Source organism: Octopus sinensis, linkage group LG9 (genome assembly GCF_006345805.1).
Source record: "Octopus sinensis linkage group LG9, ASM634580v1, whole genome shotgun sequence".
Lineage (NCBI taxonomy): Eukaryota > Metazoa > Mollusca > Cephalopoda > Octopoda > Octopodidae > Octopus > Octopus sinensis.
In genome coordinates this window covers 92,225,925-92,243,705 of record NC_043005.1, presented here as the reverse complement: position 1 = coordinate 92,243,705, position 17,781 = coordinate 92,225,925, and the positions used below count along the sequence as shown (strand labels likewise).

The following is a 17,781-nucleotide window of genomic DNA, read 5'->3' as shown; positions in this document are numbered from 1 at the left end:
TTGAACTCAGAACATGAAGCTGAAAGCTATACTGTAAAGCATTGTCTCAAACGCTCAAACAATTCTGTCTTTATTTTTATCAACCTTGTCCAAACAGACCTATGATGAAAGGTGTGCCAACCATAGCCATCATGCCTTTTGAACATTAATAAGTATATTGTCTAATGTGACCTTCATACTTTTTAGATGACAGAGTGTAAATTGAGGGAGATTTGGCTAAGATTTCTAGCAGGAAGAGCAACCATGTAAGAGCTCCCTTGTTGGCTTGTAATAATGGTTTCAAATTTGAATACAAGTCCAGCAGCAGTTTCAGAGGGAGGAGGTTAATCAATTACATCAACCCATTACTTTTGTTGACCTCCCCAACAAAGAGTGAAAGGCAAAGCAGAAAAAAATGCTACTATGTATTTTGTCTAATTTGATAATATATCTGCCAGCTCATTGCATTTTGTTGGCTTGTAATAATAAGCATGGAACGACTTGGAAAAATTGGAAACGGGCGTGGCTGTATGGTAAGAAATTTTCTTCCTAATCACATTGTTTTTTGGTTCAGTTCAACTGCATGGCACCTTGGGTAAGTGTCTTCTTGTATAGCATATATATTATAAGTAATTAAGATTCAGTTGAATTAGGTAGTTGAAGCACCAAGTCAGTTCAGAATTATCTGCACAGCTGAAAGGGGAATAAAATCAAAATAAGTAACAGAATGCCAAGTAGTAATGCAATACGACCGTTTCAAGTGGCTCCATTTATTTGAACAATGCAATCATTACATCAATTTAAATACAGCTGCACAAATATGGGTTTTCAACAGACAAAATATATTAATATAATTTTTCTTAAATATTTTAACAGACCAAGAGGATGGAAGAATTTCATGTTGTCACTATTGTAGCAAGAATAGCTAAGAGAACAGACTACAAATTTTTAGAGTGGCATGGAACACAGTGGAGGTCATAGAGTTGTAATTCATTTCCAATTTATAACAAAAAAATCTAAGACTAGAAGACTGCATATATTTAGAATAAAGAGCAAAATGATTTGACAGCTCATAGCTGGCTGTTGGTCATAAATTTCATACTGTCACAGCTACCTTTCAACCACCAAGAAAAAGAAACAACTTTAGAAAGAGTCAATTAGATAGTAGTAAATTATATTAATATATCTGTTGAAAATCCATATTTGTGCAGCTGAAGATAGCTCTGTATTTAAATTGATGTAATGATTGCATTGTTCAATTAAATGGAGCCACTTGAAAAGGTCGTACTGCATTACTATTTAACATCTTGTTACTTATTTTGATTACACACACACACACACACATCTATCTATCTATCTATCTATTTATATATATGTGTGTTTGTGTGTGTGTCTGTTTGTCCCCCACCACTACTAGACATCCAGTGTTGATTTGTTTACATCCCCTGTAACTTGGTATTTCACCAAAAAAGACTGATAGAATAAGTACCAGGTTTTAAAATATTAGTCCTGGGACAGATTCATTTGACTAAAATCTCTTCATGGCTGTGCCCCAGCATGACAACAGTCTAATGACTGAAACAAGTAAAAGAGAGTGATAAATTAACAATCTATGAACTGTCTGCAATGAAAATGTCAATTCCATGTAAACATTTGAAAGGGAAATATAAACAATATCATCATCATCATCATCATCGTTTAGTGTCTGCTTTCCATGCTAGCATGGGTTGGACAGTTCAACTGGGGTCTGGGAAGCCAGAAGGCTGCACCAGGCCCAGTCTGATCTGGCAGTGTTTCTACAGCTGGATGCCCTTCCTAACACCAATCACTCCGTGAGTGTAGTGGGTGCTTTTTACGTGCCACCAGCACAGGTGCCAGACGAGGCTGGCAAACGGCCACAATCGGTTGGTGCTTTTTACGTGCCACTGGCATGGAGGCCAGTTGGGGCGGCGCTGGTAATGGCCACTTTCGGATGTGCCACCGACACTAGTATCACAGCTACAATTTCCATTAATGTTGATCGATTTTGATTTTGATTTTGATTCTGATTTTCACTTGCCTGAACAGGTCTTAACAAGTAGAGTTTTGTGTCCCAAGAAGGAAAAGGTATGCATAAGTGGACGGGCTACATCCCAGGTAGAGGCTACAGGTTATGGTCTCACTTGTCCTGCCGGGTCTTCTCACGCACAGCATACTTCCATAGGTCTCGGTCTCTTGTCATTTCCTCGGTGAGACCTAAAGTTCGAAGGTCGTGCTTCACCACCTCGTCCCAGGTTTTCCTGGGTCTACCTCTTCCACAGGTTCCCTCAACCGCTAGGGTGTGGCACTTTTTCACACAACTATCTTCATCCATTCTCGCCACATGACCATACTAGCGCAAATGTGTCTCTTGCACACCACAACTGATGTTTCTTAGGTCCAACTTTTCTCTCAAGGTACTTACACTCTGTCGAGTATGAACACTGACATTACACATCCATCTGAGCATACTGGCTTCATTTCTTGTGAGATTACACATGTCCTCAGCAGTCACGGCCTATGTTTCACTGCCTTGCAGCATGCCTGTTCATACACATGCGTCATACAGTCTGCCTTTTACTCTGAGCGAGAGGCCTTTGGTCACCTAGGTAACGGAAGCTATCAACTATTTCTAGTTTTTCTCCCTGGAATGTGGCGGAAGTTGATCTCTGCGTATTTTCAGTGTTTATTGCTCCTGAGCATCTGCCACATACAAAAACTATCTTCCTAGTTAGCCTTCCTTTGACATTGCTGCACCTCTTATGTGTCCCTAGCTTACACTTGGTGCATCTTATAGAGTTTCTACCTACGCCTTTTCTAGAGATCGAGCAGGGCCATCTACCTGAAGGTGTTTGTGATTTGCCTGCTTTCCTACTTATTAGGACTTTGGTTTTAGCCAAGTTGACTCTAAGGTCCTTCGATTCTAATCCTTGCTTCCACACCTGAAACTTCTCCTCCAGTTCTGATAGTGACTCAGCAATTAGAGCAAGGTCATCAGCATAGAAGAGCTCCCAGGGGCATATATATATATATATTTATATATATATATATGTATATATAAGAAATTAAAAAAGGAAAACACACACATTTTACATAGTTTTAATGTAATTTTTAATATATCGACCAGTTTTGTTTTTGCTATTCATGATATTATGGTTTAGTTATTTGAATATGTATTTTCTTAAGAAGTTTTTGTTATAGAGAGAGTTTTCTATGATAAGTTAATTACTTTGGGTTTCTCCTGTATATTTTGTTCCAACGTGTGTCCCTGTTTCTCTCCACTTGGTCTAAAAAATGTTTATTGTAATTTGGTTGGTAGAAGTTATAATTGGTGTTATTATTGTAATTAATTAAATCAGTATTATTATTACTTATTATATTGGGATTCCTGGGAGGTTGGTGTTGCTGCCTGGGTAAACTGGTTGGGAGCACGTGGTTAAGATTTCTTCACTGGAATGAATTGTTAGGGTGCTTAATTATGCTTGGAATGCTGGGGAGCCAGTTGTGCTGTCTGGGTAAATAGGATGAATATCCGTAGGTTGAGTTTCTTTGTTGAGGGTAAAGGGGGTCTCTTGGATGTTTCTAGTTGCTGGGGAGAAAAAATTACTCCTAACTCTAGGTTGGTTTCTTCTAGTGTTTCTAATTAATGAGAAGTCCCTGTTATTAGATAGAGAATGGTTTACTTCTAGGCGTTGGCTCAGTTTTCTGTGTTTGTGTTCTTTTGGATGTTGATTGTTTGATCTAGGTGGACATGTATTGATTTCTGTAGATGTATTTGTTCTGGATTGTTTTTAGGAAGGAGTTATCTGAAATGTAGTCATCAACTCACCAAGAATAAATGCAACCATAAAAATACTGGCTCCTGATGAACCAGCAAAGAAACGGAGTGTGGCAAGAGCTTCAAAGCTTCCAACAAAATAGAGTGGGAGGACTGTAACAATGCTGAGAAGAAGTGCCAAATAAAGAGACAACTTTCGGCCCTTCCTGGAACAGAATAAAAATTAATGGTAAAATAATTATTGCAGTTGCAGAATTCAAAACATAAGCTAACCATTCAGAAAGACCATTAACTTCACTTACACATCTGTTTGTAAAATGGTGTCAAGGTTTTTGGCACTCAAAAATGTGATCTATTCACTGATGTAAAATTCTGTTGCATCTGAAAGTTTTTGAAAATGCAGTCATAGGATTGCACTTAGGATTTGAGTGTTTTTTTAGATGGTGGGGTTGTTGTTTTTGCTTTTTGAGCATGAAACTCTAGAACTTTAAAATTTTGAAGGCAAAGAAAGAGAGAGGGAGGAAATACTTAAAATCATGGGCTATGTACTTATCCCAACACCATTATTACTGTACTTATCATCTTAAGTGTTTCAGTCTTTTATGCCAGCATGGGCTGATGGTTTTTTGGCAGGGTGTTTTATAATGGTTTCCAATTTAGGGACAAAGTCAACGTTTTTGAGGGCAGTGGATTAATTGGTACTATTAAATACGGTTCATGACTAGTACTTATTTTGTCAACCCAAAAAGAATGAAAGGCAAAGTTGACCTCAGCAGACTTTGAACTCAGAACAACACTCCTAATGATTCTGCCAGTTCGACACCTTAATCATCATCATCATCATAATAATAATAATAATATAATAATAATAATAATAATAATAATAATAATAATGATGATGATGATGATAATGATGATGATGATGATGATGATGATGATGGTGGTGGTGGTGGTGGCGGCGGCGGCGGCGGCGGCGGTGGTGGTGGTACAAGATCAATACTTGGAGATGGCTAAGAAAAAGTGATCTGAAAGGATGCACTGAGGTAGCACCCAGTAACAAGCTCTGAGAACTAATTATACCAAGTTTCAAATAGTTAAGAGTAGTGAATTGCCCCTTTGTAGGTTATGTGGTAGCAGAAACGAAACAGTCTCATATTATGAGTGAGTGTAGAAAGCTGGCCCAGAAGCACTACAAAAGGAGGCACGATAATGTGGCTAAGTTTGTCCACTGGAGGTTATGTGAAAAGTACAGCCTGGACAGAGCACAGAAGTTGTATGAACATGAACCAGAAAGAGTCACTTAGAACTAGGAGCATAAGATACTGTGGGATTTTACAATCCAATGCAATTCCCTAATTGAGGCTTGTAGACCAGATTTTGTTGTGGTAGATAAAGGAAAAAAGGAAACCAATACCACAGAAATTGCATACCTGGAGATGCATGCATAAGTGACAAAGAAGTAGAAAAGATTGAAAAGTACAGACTATGAAAAGATGAAATTGCAAGAATGTGGACTATGAAGAGAGTGTCTGTCATTCCAATAGTTGTAGGGGCACTCAGAGCACAAACAACCTAGCTTGAGAAATATGTCAAAGAAATGAGAATGGACTTGAAAGCAGAGCAAGCCCAAAAAGCTGCACTGCTGGGGACAGCTAGGATTTTGAGATTGGTACTTGGATGCTGAATGTCTCCCACAATAATTAACAACCAAGTATCAAACTGCAGAAATAGACCCTGTGAGATCTCTGACAATAGGTTGCTGTCTCCTCTCACAGAATCTGCCAGGACAAACAAAACCAAATGTTCTGAGAAGTAAAGGATAAAATAATAATAATAATCATAATTATCCTTCTTATTAAAGGCACAAGGCATGAAATCTGGGGCAGGGGGATTAGTTAATTACATCGACCCCAGCGTTTCACTGGTACTTAATTTATCAACCCTGAAAGGATGAAAGACAAAGTAGCTGGTAGAATTTGAACTCAGAACATAGTGATGGGCAAAATACTGCTGAGCATTTCATCCAACAGGCTAACGATTCTGCCAGCCTGAATAATAATAATAGTAATGATAATAATGATAAGGATTTGTTTTATTAGCCACAGGGGCATAGATGAGGGGTACTTCACAAGGGTAGTCAACAATCTGTGTGGTGTTTTACATAAAAGATGAGGAGAAAAATATTTTAGCTTATACTTTAGTCATTAGACTGCAGCTGGGCACCACATTGAAAGGTTTAGTGGTACAAATCGATCTCAGTCCTTATTTTGAACTCTGGTCCTTGTTCTATTGGTTTCTTTTGCTAAACTGCAAAGTTATGGCTGTCAAGTGGCAGTGAGAGACAAACACACCGCAAACACAGACACATGCATACGCACATGCACACACACTCTCTGTCTGTCTGTTTGTCTCTCTCTCTCTCTCTCTCACACACACATACCTATGCAACGGACTTCTTTCCTGTTTCCATCTACTAAATCTATTCACACACACATACATATGTAATGAGTTATAAACTCAAGGTATGAAGCAAGGCATGAAACATGGAAATGGACTTTTTTCAAACAACGAAAAAACAGAGTACAAGACATACAACACAAGAAATATTCCCCTTCTTCAGTTGCCCCTGTTTCGACTACTCCGTGTTTCGGACCGCGTGTGTACCGTAGGCGATTTTTTTTTTCCTCTGTCTTCCCTTCTCTGGATCTTTCCTTCTCCTATGTTTCCGACGAAGAGCTTCTTTCCTGAGCGTCCAATAATACTATATTTGTTCCACGTCCTCGCGTTGTTGTGTTTTTTTGTGCTTTCTTGTTCAGATTAACTTTATATATATATATATATATATATATATATATATATATATATGTAATGAGTTATAAACTCAAGGTATGAAGCAAGGTATTTTGTTTAGTACTTTATTGTTTCTGCTATCCATCTACCTTGGATTCTTTACACAGGCACAGCACAAAGTTTATGGAACACATTCAGTCATACTTCCATAAAGGGGTTAATTCAACTACATATTGAATTAACCTTAGCACGTCACCATTGACGTTGGTGAATAAGTGAAGGAGAGAGAGGAGGAGACTGTCTTCTCTATTTGAAGCATTCGTTGTTGTTGTTGTCGTCATTGTCATTGTTAACATCATTATCGTCATCGTCGTTGTCGTCGTCGTCCTCCTCCTCCTCCTCCTCCTCATCATCATCTCCATCATCATCCCCATTGTTTTAACATCCAGCTTTCCATGCTATCATGGGTTTGATGAGACTTACTGGAAGCAGTAAGAGCTGGATGCTCTTCCTGATGTTGACCTTCATCTGTTTCCGAGATGGGTAATGAAAGTTTTTTCTTCAGTCTTTCAAACATCAAACAGCTCAAAAGCTGGACATGGTTTCACAGCAAATTGTAATCAACGACATCATTTGAATGGACAGTGACCTTGGTTTTATGTAGCATGCAAACAACATCAAGACATATAAGCAAGAAGCTAAGACTGAGTGGACCTTGAAGATACCGGAAACTACCCTATCAGGTTTTCTGCAATCTTTACTATATCCATAGCTATGAATAATTATCTTTCTAATATTGACAAAAAGTGCGTCTGAAGAGCACAATTTATTGAATCCTCCTCACAAGAAGGGATTAACTTTTTTTCCACTTTTTTTTTACGGCTGTTGGGGAAATGATTTCTTGTTATTGTGGTGGGATTTGAACTCAGAATGTAAAGTGATATAAATGCCACAATGTGTTTATAAAGCAAGCACTCCACTTTTTAGCCATCCTAAAAGGTGTTTAACCCCTTTGCCTTTAAACTGGCCATATCTGGCCAAAATGTTCTACCTGTCTTACATTCAAACTGGTCGGATCCAGTATATCACAATTACCCTACAATGTCATTCTAAAAATTAATGACACATCATCAAAATGTCAAGACTATGAAGTACATGCATGCTTAATTCAAAGCAGTGTGAATAAATAAGCATTACATAGGCGCAGGAGTGGCTGTGTGGTAAGTAGCTTGCTTACCAACCACATGGTTCCGGGTTCAGTCCCACTGCGTGGCACTTTGGGCAAGTGTCTTCTACTATAACCTCGAGCTGACCAAAGCCTTGTGAGTGGATTTGATAGATGGAAACTGAAAGAAGCCCATCGTATATATGTATATGTGTGTGTGTTTGTGTGTCTGTTTTCCCCCCCAACATCGCTTGACAACCGATGCTGGTGTGTTTACGTCCCCATAACTTAGCGGTTCGGTAAAAGAGACCGATAAAATAAGTACTAGGCTTACGAGGAATAAGTTCTGGGGGCGATTTGCTCGACTAAAAGGCAGTGCTCCAGCATGGCCTCAGTCAAATGACTGAAACAAGTAAAATAGTAAAATAGTATAGTACATTTGACTAGAATAACCTGGATGCTGAAAGGTTAATGAATAATAAAAAAATGTTACCAATAAAAAAGCAAAAATAGCAATAACCAACAACAATAATAGAAACAAGGAAAAAAGAAAAACGGTGAGAACAAAAATACACGTATGAGTTTACATTGAAATATAATCTGAATTTGAACTTACTGATCAGAAAATGTGCCAAAAAACAAGGATCCGACAAAGACACCTGCCATGAGAAGCATGTTGATTGTTGAGATAAAGACGGTTCTGTGACAGACAAAGTTTAGCTGCAACAAAGCAAATTCGGTGGAATTTTATGAAGCTATATAAGCAAACTTTTGCAAATATTCTTGATTGTTTCTACAAGGAATTTGATAACATCCAGAATTGGAAAAAAACCAGAGAGGTTTTGCAATAGTTACAAACAGAGGTAAAAAATGGTTTAGCTTATCAGCTCTGAGTATGGGGAGATAACTAGTTTTTGTGCCTAATTTCTATTCTAGAGTGGAGTGAAAAATGCAACTTTCGAAATTGGTAACCAAGAATCAATATTTTGTTGTGAATTAGGATTAAAAGAAAGAACTTTGTGGTTAAATATTTTTTCAGGCTCTGCAGCACACTTGAAAATTTTAAAATTGCTATTTTTGGTGGAATTTTGGATTTAATGCATTATGATTCTACGTTCATGAATATTTCGTTTCATCCAGCATGGTGTTTTCATTTAATCTTGTTTAGTAATAATGGTTTCTATGGTAGGCATAAGGTTAAAAGTCAGGGGTAACGGGGTTAGTTAAATAAATTGATTGGTGCTTCGTTTTATGAAACCTGGAAGGATGAAAATCAAAGTTGATCTTGGTAAAATTTGTATACGGAAACATCGAGTGAGGCAACTGAATTCTGCAGCTATCACTCACTCAATAGTGAGCTCGACTTGGTAGCATGTACCAGGCTTTTGCTAATTTTTTTAGGATACCTATAGAGTCACAAGCAGACATAGGTACAGTTTTAGCCCTTCCACTCTTGATTCAGTGGAACATTTTGGAAGGAGAGAGAGATGCATCAGTACTTGGCTGGTACTTGTTTTAGCTGACTGGATTAACATAAAATAAAGTGACTTGTTCAAGGACACAGTGTGCCTTCCAGTCCAAGAATCAAACCAACAATCTTTCGATGAAGAGCCCAACATTCTAACCATTTAATACTCGGCCATATACCTTCATGGTGTTACAAAATATAGCAAGGTATGGTGTTCAATACTCTTATGATTCTGCTAATTCACTGCCTTAATTTTGTTGAGTAATAAATAATATTAAGAAATAATTGTTGATGCTCATAACTTGAATTATTAAATTATCATTGACTTTAAGCTGACTGAAGATTATATGACTGGAAATCTGAGATGAAATATTTCTATAGTAATTCCTAAACATGAAATGTGTTTTTAAGATAGAGGGAAACTTAGGACTTTTATTTGATGTTCTTAAGAAACTATGATATCACCACTCCAAGTGGAAAATAAGTGAATGAAATTGTAGAATTATTATATCCTTGAGTTTGGATATAGACTGCACTGAAACGGTGTTATGACACTACAAAAGCTAAATCAGAACCAACAACTTCTCAACAACTTCTACAACTGCCTTCAAAAATGTGACTGCACACACCATACTGTGCCTCGCACTGACAGTACACATGTGCCTTTATAAGGTTTAGTACAGTTCACTTGCTATCCCACAGGGGTGTCAGGATTTCACCACAACAAGAATAGAATAAGAAAACACAAAATTAAAATGTATTTTTTATTAAAAACTAAGGAGAAGCTTCATGGGTTACAATTCTGAGATAATTTCCTTCCAGTGTTGACTTTGCTCTTTTTTCTGTTATAGAGTGGAGAAGGTTGTAGAGGGTTAGTTCTGTAAACCTAAGGTCTTAGTTGAAAAGAGACCATAATGTTACATCGAGTTACATGAAACAAGAAAACACTAATTTTCTTGTGCTGGTTCAAAGAAACAATGTTAGAGCAATTTTCCCTGACTCTTTCCAGAATTAGAAGAGGATTGAACCCAGCACTGCAAGCTAACAGGACACTTATCAGTTATATTATTTAACTTTGTTTACAGTGGCAATTCGGCCCTATCCTACAGTACCTATTCACTGCTAGGTGTAATGGGCTGTTTGCAAATTAAATGTCTTGGAAATGAGTGCAATGCAGTATGAGTTCTTATTTGGTCATGTTGTATTAACTTGTAGTGGTGCTAGCATTCAAAACTACATCAACCCAGTAACAAATGATGGACATGACCTATCAGGTGATTTTGGTCTATCTTTTAGCCAGTTGTTGTTCTGGTGTATTTGTGTGGTAGCAAAACTAATGGAAAATTCCATGTAGTTTGATGCCAAATCATGGTTATAAATTGAGATGCATGAGAAATACAAGGCAGAGGAGTTAGATGAGCCAGGAGACATGTACAGGCTATCTTGGTGTACCAGCAGCCAAGTCATTTCGACCTTGTGTTAAAAGAACACTTCACCAAGCATGGAGACTTACATTTTCTCCTCTCGCCAAACAATCATTCTCACAAAATAGCTACTGGCATTCAGAATAACAACATTTGGTAAGTAACCTTTGTAATGTCAATATGGAAATAGATATGATTCATTAAAACTGAATATTATGGTTGGTTTTATGTGGGAAATGACACACAGCTTGAACAAATTTCCAGCTAACCAAGCCACAAGCTTAAATATCCATGATTTCAACAGAGCAATGATAACTGCATTAAATTCTTAAAATATCATATGATGTTTATTCTATTGACAAAAATATTTTATTGCCAGAGAAAAAATGGTAAATTTTAACATGGGTACCAGGCCAGAAAATTGACAAGGAAGTAGTTAGTTGATGAAATCACCCCCAGTACATGATCGGTACTTTATTTTATAAACCTTGGAAGAATGAAACGACATAGTTGTCTTTCACAGGATTTGAAATCAGAATGTAGTAAGTTAGACCAAATTCCACCTTTAGTGATTCTACCCTTTGAACTTTTTCTGGGAACAACAGCATGAAACTATTCAATATTTTTATGAAAGATTTCGAAAGAAAGAAGTCATACTTACATCAGAAGCAGCTGTTGATGGAACGCTTGATTTGTCATAGACCCATGCATGACAGTTGACTTCTTTAGAGCTATTCCAATCATTAAAATCTGAATAGTTAAATTGATAAACCTTACATTTTCTATTGTCACTGGGCAAGGAATGGTTTATATACCACGCATGAGTATCACTCTGCACTTTGTAAGTATCATTTTCCCAGCCTGGAATAGCACACCTGTCATGAAGAAATAAGTCACACTATTATATTTTGGTTAATAATTATAGTTTCTTTGCAAAATAAAATTATTTTATTAAGTTAATATCGACATTAAATGGAGCTTATGAGTACAACTTTGTAAAAGAGTTCACGAAAAAAATAAGTAAAGCAATCACTGTATTACTGATATATCCAAAATTGTATTGTAATGGTGAAGTAGAATGACTCCACTCAACTTTTCTTGATCTTTTAGTGAATAGGCACTCATAAACAGGAAAGAAAATATATGAAAAATACAGACAAATCTCCTTCAAAGTGCACCTCATCATCATATACAAGGAAAAGATACTGGTCAACTTCGTTCATGGACCAGCATTTCCCTAGCCTTGAAACGCTAGGAGAAAAAAAAACTTCTGCACGTGCACATACAAGTACAGATATGAAAAATATTAAGAAATCAAAGGCAAACCTGAGTGACGTAGAAGTGAACGCTGCAGCTACGATCGTTAACAGCCCTGTCGTCACCAACACCACCACCACCACCACCAAGACTACCACTGCTACCACCACCAACAACAATGATATCGTCACTATGCCAGCCACCATAACCGCCAACAACAACACCACTACTACAACTGACACCTCTGCCACCAACACTACCACCACCACCACCACCACCACCACCACCACCACCAAAACAAATTTCACCGAAGCAATTAAACAAAAGAGAACAATTGTATCTTTCACTGCACAACAGATCAAAGAAACAAAAACACTACTCCACAAAGAAGGCGAAAATTTACATTTACACATCCCTCAGAACATATTAGAACATACACAAAAAAACCCATCATCGACAAAATATTGAGTACAGAAACAAAAATAACCTCGAAAACGCAGCACAGGAAAAAATTGAAAAATGCCTTTGCCCTGTATGGACACATAAAGAATACATCAATTGGTGGTATAAATTTGCCATTGTTCAAGTTCGTTTCTACAGCGAAAAATTAGCAAAACAATTTTCGACACTCACTCTTCGTACAGACCAGTTGATAATGATACCCAGTTATCTTGGGCAAAGAGTAACGAAGGTGACAATAAAGAATGTGACTCCAGAGGTAGAGATGCAATGGTTGTTATTTGCCATCTGCTTCGAAATGGAGGAAGCTAATATTTTAGAAATTGCTGTCCTTGAACAGCAAAACTCGACGGGTAAAAAGCTATAAATTCTCTTACAAATCGATCAAGAATCGATCACTAAATTACCCACAAATATTTAATTAGCATAAGGACACAATTTGTATGTAGTGGTGGAGGGCAGGAGGCCATGGTGTTATTTGCGCAACAGTGAGACACATCGGAAAAATGATTGTCCAACTGCTGCCAAAAAACAAGACCAGCAACAACAACCACTACCAAAACCTGGGAAAAAAAACCCTTCAACACAAAAGACAATAAAAACAACATCAATAATTGACAACAAAACAACTCCTGGAAAACACCAAGAAGTGAAGATACAGGAAAAACAAAAGGACTGCAATACATCTATACAAACAATGCATCCATATCTATCCATATCAACACATTGCTGTTTCTTCTTGGTTTTGCGCTTATACCTCAATAATAATTATAAATACGAAAGAAGCATCAACAAATGTCTATGGGCAGTGTTCTGGCAAAAAGTAAAGATGGACCCATAACAAATCCAATAAACAAACAAAAAGAATGATGGACAAATAACCATGAATACTATGAAATGATCGATTTATGATTTACACAACTCACACAGTGAATACCCAATCATCATCATCATTCATCATTGTTCGATCGTGATCGAGACAATGGAATTTACTATGTTACGCCAGACCTCATGGTCCATCATAGCATTACAGAGGTCCAAATATATGGGAAATTACCACCTGTATCATATCTTGTGAAAGGTAGAAGAGTCCAGTTTGCTGGACATTGTTGTAGAGCTGAAAACGAAGTAATTTCTACTCTTCTCCTCTGGAAGCCATCTGCTCGCGATATCAGAGGCGCACACTCTCCTACCCTGATGTAATCTCCTGGGATAATACCCAATAAGATGAACAATGCCCACAGGTGCCATAGAATTCTGATACCTTACAGAACACAATTTGCTCTGCTCAAACAACATAATACAAAAACTAATACAACAGGAGACTCAAACCAAACCCCATAACAAAACATACTGATGCAATCCAATATTTCCCAAAGAAAAACGAAAATGAAACACACAGCACCAGCACAACTGTGCAGCAAGTGATGCAATAGAAAGTTTCATGAAACTATGAGATGTCGAAAAATAATAGTAGTGATGATGATGGCGATGGACGTTATGTTACGTCAGTTTATGAGAGACAGGAGTTTACGTAGAGATTGGTTGTAACCACGAAAATGAGGTTGGATCTTTAAGAGTGAAGGGCTCTTGCTTAGCAATGGTTCAGTAAAGATGTACACTGACCACAGCTGTTATCCTAAGCAGATAATAGAGTATGAAGGAGGAAGTGGACCAGCAAAGAAAACAGGAGAGTGATGCAGTGCTACTTAGAAAGTGAACCTAAAAGAAGGGACTATAGAAAACAGATGCTAACACATTGGATAGAGAAAGGTATGTTTAAGGTGACTGAGCATAGACTAGTAGATCAAGCTAATGCTATTAGGAGAAGAAAGTGGATGACATCATTGGGGGTAGAACAAATCACAAGAGAATTGGAAAAGAAAGACCAGGCAGTAGGAAAAACAAACAACAGCATAAGAGATACAGCTCAAACCAAAGAGGAAGCTAATGGAAAAAATAATAATAGCACTACTAATAAGGAAGGGAGAACTTGCACCAGCAATTTAAGTGATTTAAGTGAGGAAGATCAGAAGATTTTAGATAAGTTGCAGGAAGTAATGAGTAAAGAAGTAAGAAGAAGATTGCCAATATTAAAAGGTACCAACAGAAGGAAGTTGCTAGATATGACTAGGAAAGTAGATTCTGTTATTAGTCAGATAGATACTAAAAATATTGATCTATGCAGGAGGGGTAGTAGTTACTAGAAGATTAGATATTCCACAAGGAAAGATAAGAAAAGGGCACACATGCACACACGCGCGCACACACACACACACACACACACACACACACTCACACACACGATGGACTTCTTTCAGTATCCATCAACCAAATCCACTCATGGGGCTTTGATCAGCCTGAGACTATACTAGAAAACACTTGCCCAAGGTGCCACACAGTGGGACTGAACCCAGAACCATGTCGTTGGGAAGCAAGCTTCTTACCTCACAGCCACACCATATTTATATGCATGCACACATATACACACATATATACATACATATAAATATGTATGCATTACTATTAATATATATATATATATGTACGCACACACATTTACACATCGGCACATGTGTAGCTGTGTGGTAAGAAGCTTGCTCCCCAACTGCATGTGTGGAACGTTGGACAAGTGCCTTCTACTATAGCTTTGGGTAAACCAAAGAATTGAGAGTGGATTTGGTAGACAGAAACTGAAAGAAGCCTGTCATGTGTGTGTGTGTGTGTGTGTGTGTGAGACAGGCTTCTTTCAGTTTCTGTTTACTAAATTCACTCACAAACCTTTGGTTGGCCTGAGGCTATATTAGAAGCTCTTACTCCAGGTGCTGTGCAATGGGACAATAATATTATTACTTGAGGAAAACATTTCTGTTCTTTGAGCGATTGTCTAAATAACTCATAATTGAGAGGCATGTTCAGTGGAGACTCCTTATATGTTTTGACAACAAATAAAGAAGAGGAAATTATGAGAAGCATGAAGTATCTTTCGCTTTTGGATTTGGTTTGCAAGATTCTTTATATGAATTTGTGTGTTGAAGCATATTTTGTGGTGTCTGGGGAGAGTCATTTTCTTTTTGTGCCTTATAATATAACACACTCACCGGTAAAACTTCCACTTGTTTCCTTCTTTATTTTTCTAAAATTTTCGAAAATTTTAGGAAAATAAAGAAGGAAACAAGTGGAAGTTTTACCGGTGAGTGTGTTATATTATAAGGCACAAAAAGAAAATGACTCTCCCCAGACACCACAAAATATGCTTCAACACACAAATTCATATAAAGAATCTTGCAAACCAAATCCAAAAGCGAAAGATACTTCATGCTTCTCATAATTTCCTCTTCTTTATTTGTTGTCAAAACATATAAGGAGTCTCCACTGAACATGCCTCTCAATTATGAGTTATTTAGACAATCGCTCAAAGAACAGAAATGTTTTCCTCAAGTAATAATATTATTGTCCCATTGCACAGCACCTGGAGTAAGAGCTTCTAATATAGCCTCAGGCCAACCAAAGGTTTGTGAGTGAATTTAGTAAACAGAAACTGAAAGAAGCCTGTCTCACACACACACTTTCCCCAAACACAACAGAACTTGAAGTATCTATTTCCTACTTGTTATGAATGGAGATAACACAATTTTGCTTTGGTGAGAATAAGCTTAAACGGTCTCACTGACTCAATGCATTAAAAAGAAAACTTGGGGAACAGTTTGTAGCAAGGCAAAATAATCCCATGTTTATAAGGTGTTGGATTTTCCTCTTCTAAGTAAAAACCAAGAGTAAGCAAAAGTTGTGGATTTGAAAATTTGAAAATACTCCACTAAACAGAGACAGGTGAGTATATGAAATACCTGGTTATAGATTCCATAAGAGTTTCTGCTTTTGCGTAAGCAGAATCTGACACTAGAAATGACAATCAAAGGCGATCAACATACTGGTACATGAAACTGGTCAAGCATCCAAGCACAGTTGTGTAGTTAAGAACCTCACTTTGCAACTAAGAGGATCTGAAGTCAATCCGTCTGCAGGATACTTTGGATAAGCATACTCTGCCGTAAGCCCAGGTTGACAAATACTTTCTGTGTGGAACTTGGTAGACAAAATCCTTCTGGAAGCCTGTTATATCTAAATCTAACAATACTTATTGGTTTTATGGTGTAATGACACAAAACAAAAAGAGGAAAAAAATAGATAAGGGAGAGTGACTACCTGTCTCTCCGCAGAAAAGAGATGTATCAACTGTGAGTTTATGAGGGGTCATTAATTAAAAATCTCTAATTGTATTATAGATTGGGCTTGACTTGTAATAGCTGTAAATATGCAAAATTCTAATGGTTGCCATTAGTCAAGACTGAAATAATTGCTAATAGTCAACATGAATATAAAGAAACATATATAAAAATAAAGAAATATATTAGTCAACATAAGTTACAGTAATGAATGGTTATTTAATGGACAATAATAAAAATGTTAAATATCAAATGACAGAAAAAATGAAGGAAAAGTGTATGATTTTTAAATAAGTGTCAAAGTGGAAAAGTGAGACAATAGAATCCAAAGTACTGTTTGATACACTTGATTTGACATAATTTATATTATGAACAAAGATAAATTTGTTATATTTTTAACCTTGATCAGATTAATTTTGAACAATTCTAGCAATTGTTAGCCTATCAAAAGTATTAAGCAGTTTATTTTCATTTTGTGAAAGAATAACATTTTTTTAACCAGCGAGCAAGCTATTAAGTGGTTGCTGTTCATGTTAGAAGTAGCAGCTAAACTGGGACTAAACAACAAAAGCAGCCTTCACAGTGACCTCTCTTAAATTACTTTAAATAAATTCATTATTTAACAACCCCACCACCCCACAAAATTGCTGGTGAAATGTGTGCCCTTTTAGCTTTCAGTATGCACATAAAAGTACATAGTTTTTAACAATAAGAAAGCTATTTGTTTCATCTACTTTAAGTAAAAATAAAAATAAAAAACGAAAAATAAAGCAAACTAATCTCCATACAATAACAACAACAACAACAAAAGTAATAATACATTAGTATGTCACAAAAAGAAAAAAAAGGTCTTACCTGAAGCATTGCTTTGTCTTTCAATTATTTACAACATTCCTTTGTTATGATACACACACCTGATATGCTTATAAGCCTGGAAATTAAAAACAAAGAAAAAGGAAAAAAATGTGTTACCTGAATGCTGGGACTCTTAATATAAAGATAGCAAGGGCAAGTTGAAGTCCCCCGCCAATCCAAGGAACACTGAATATAGCAAGCTGGATCTTTTGGTAGCGTCCAAACCCACCAATACTTGAAATGACTACTTCACTATCCATTAGTTTTTATAATTTGAGAAAAAATAATAAATTTAACAGTTTTGTTTGTTTTTCAACTATTACTTGATAAACTTATTTTATCTAACACTTAAACAGCTTATC

The 17,781-nt window shown here is 36.8% G+C and overlaps 1 protein-coding gene across 2 annotated transcripts in view; it reads right to left on the bottom strand.

Moving 5' to 3' along the window:
- LOC115215883 (organic cation transporter protein-like) overlaps window positions 1–17,781 on the bottom strand; it is a 33,500-nt gene extending 15,719 nt beyond the window's left edge. The window contains exons 1-4 of one of the 2 annotated variants that reach the window (XM_029785230.2): window positions 17,537–17,781; window positions 11,284–11,497; window positions 8,347–8,450; window positions 3,827–3,981 (exon numbers count right to left, since the gene is read on the bottom strand). In XM_029785230.2, coding sequence (XP_029641090.1) covers window positions 3,827–3,981; window positions 8,347–8,450; window positions 11,284–11,497; window positions 17,537–17,679 — 616 coding nt within the window. In that variant the 5' untranslated portion in view covers window positions 17,680–17,781. Of the gene's footprint in view, window positions 1–3,826; window positions 3,982–8,346; window positions 8,451–11,283; window positions 11,498–16,186; window positions 16,269–17,536 lie in introns of those variants that run through there. The other variant, XM_036506149.1, reaches the window with a different exon arrangement.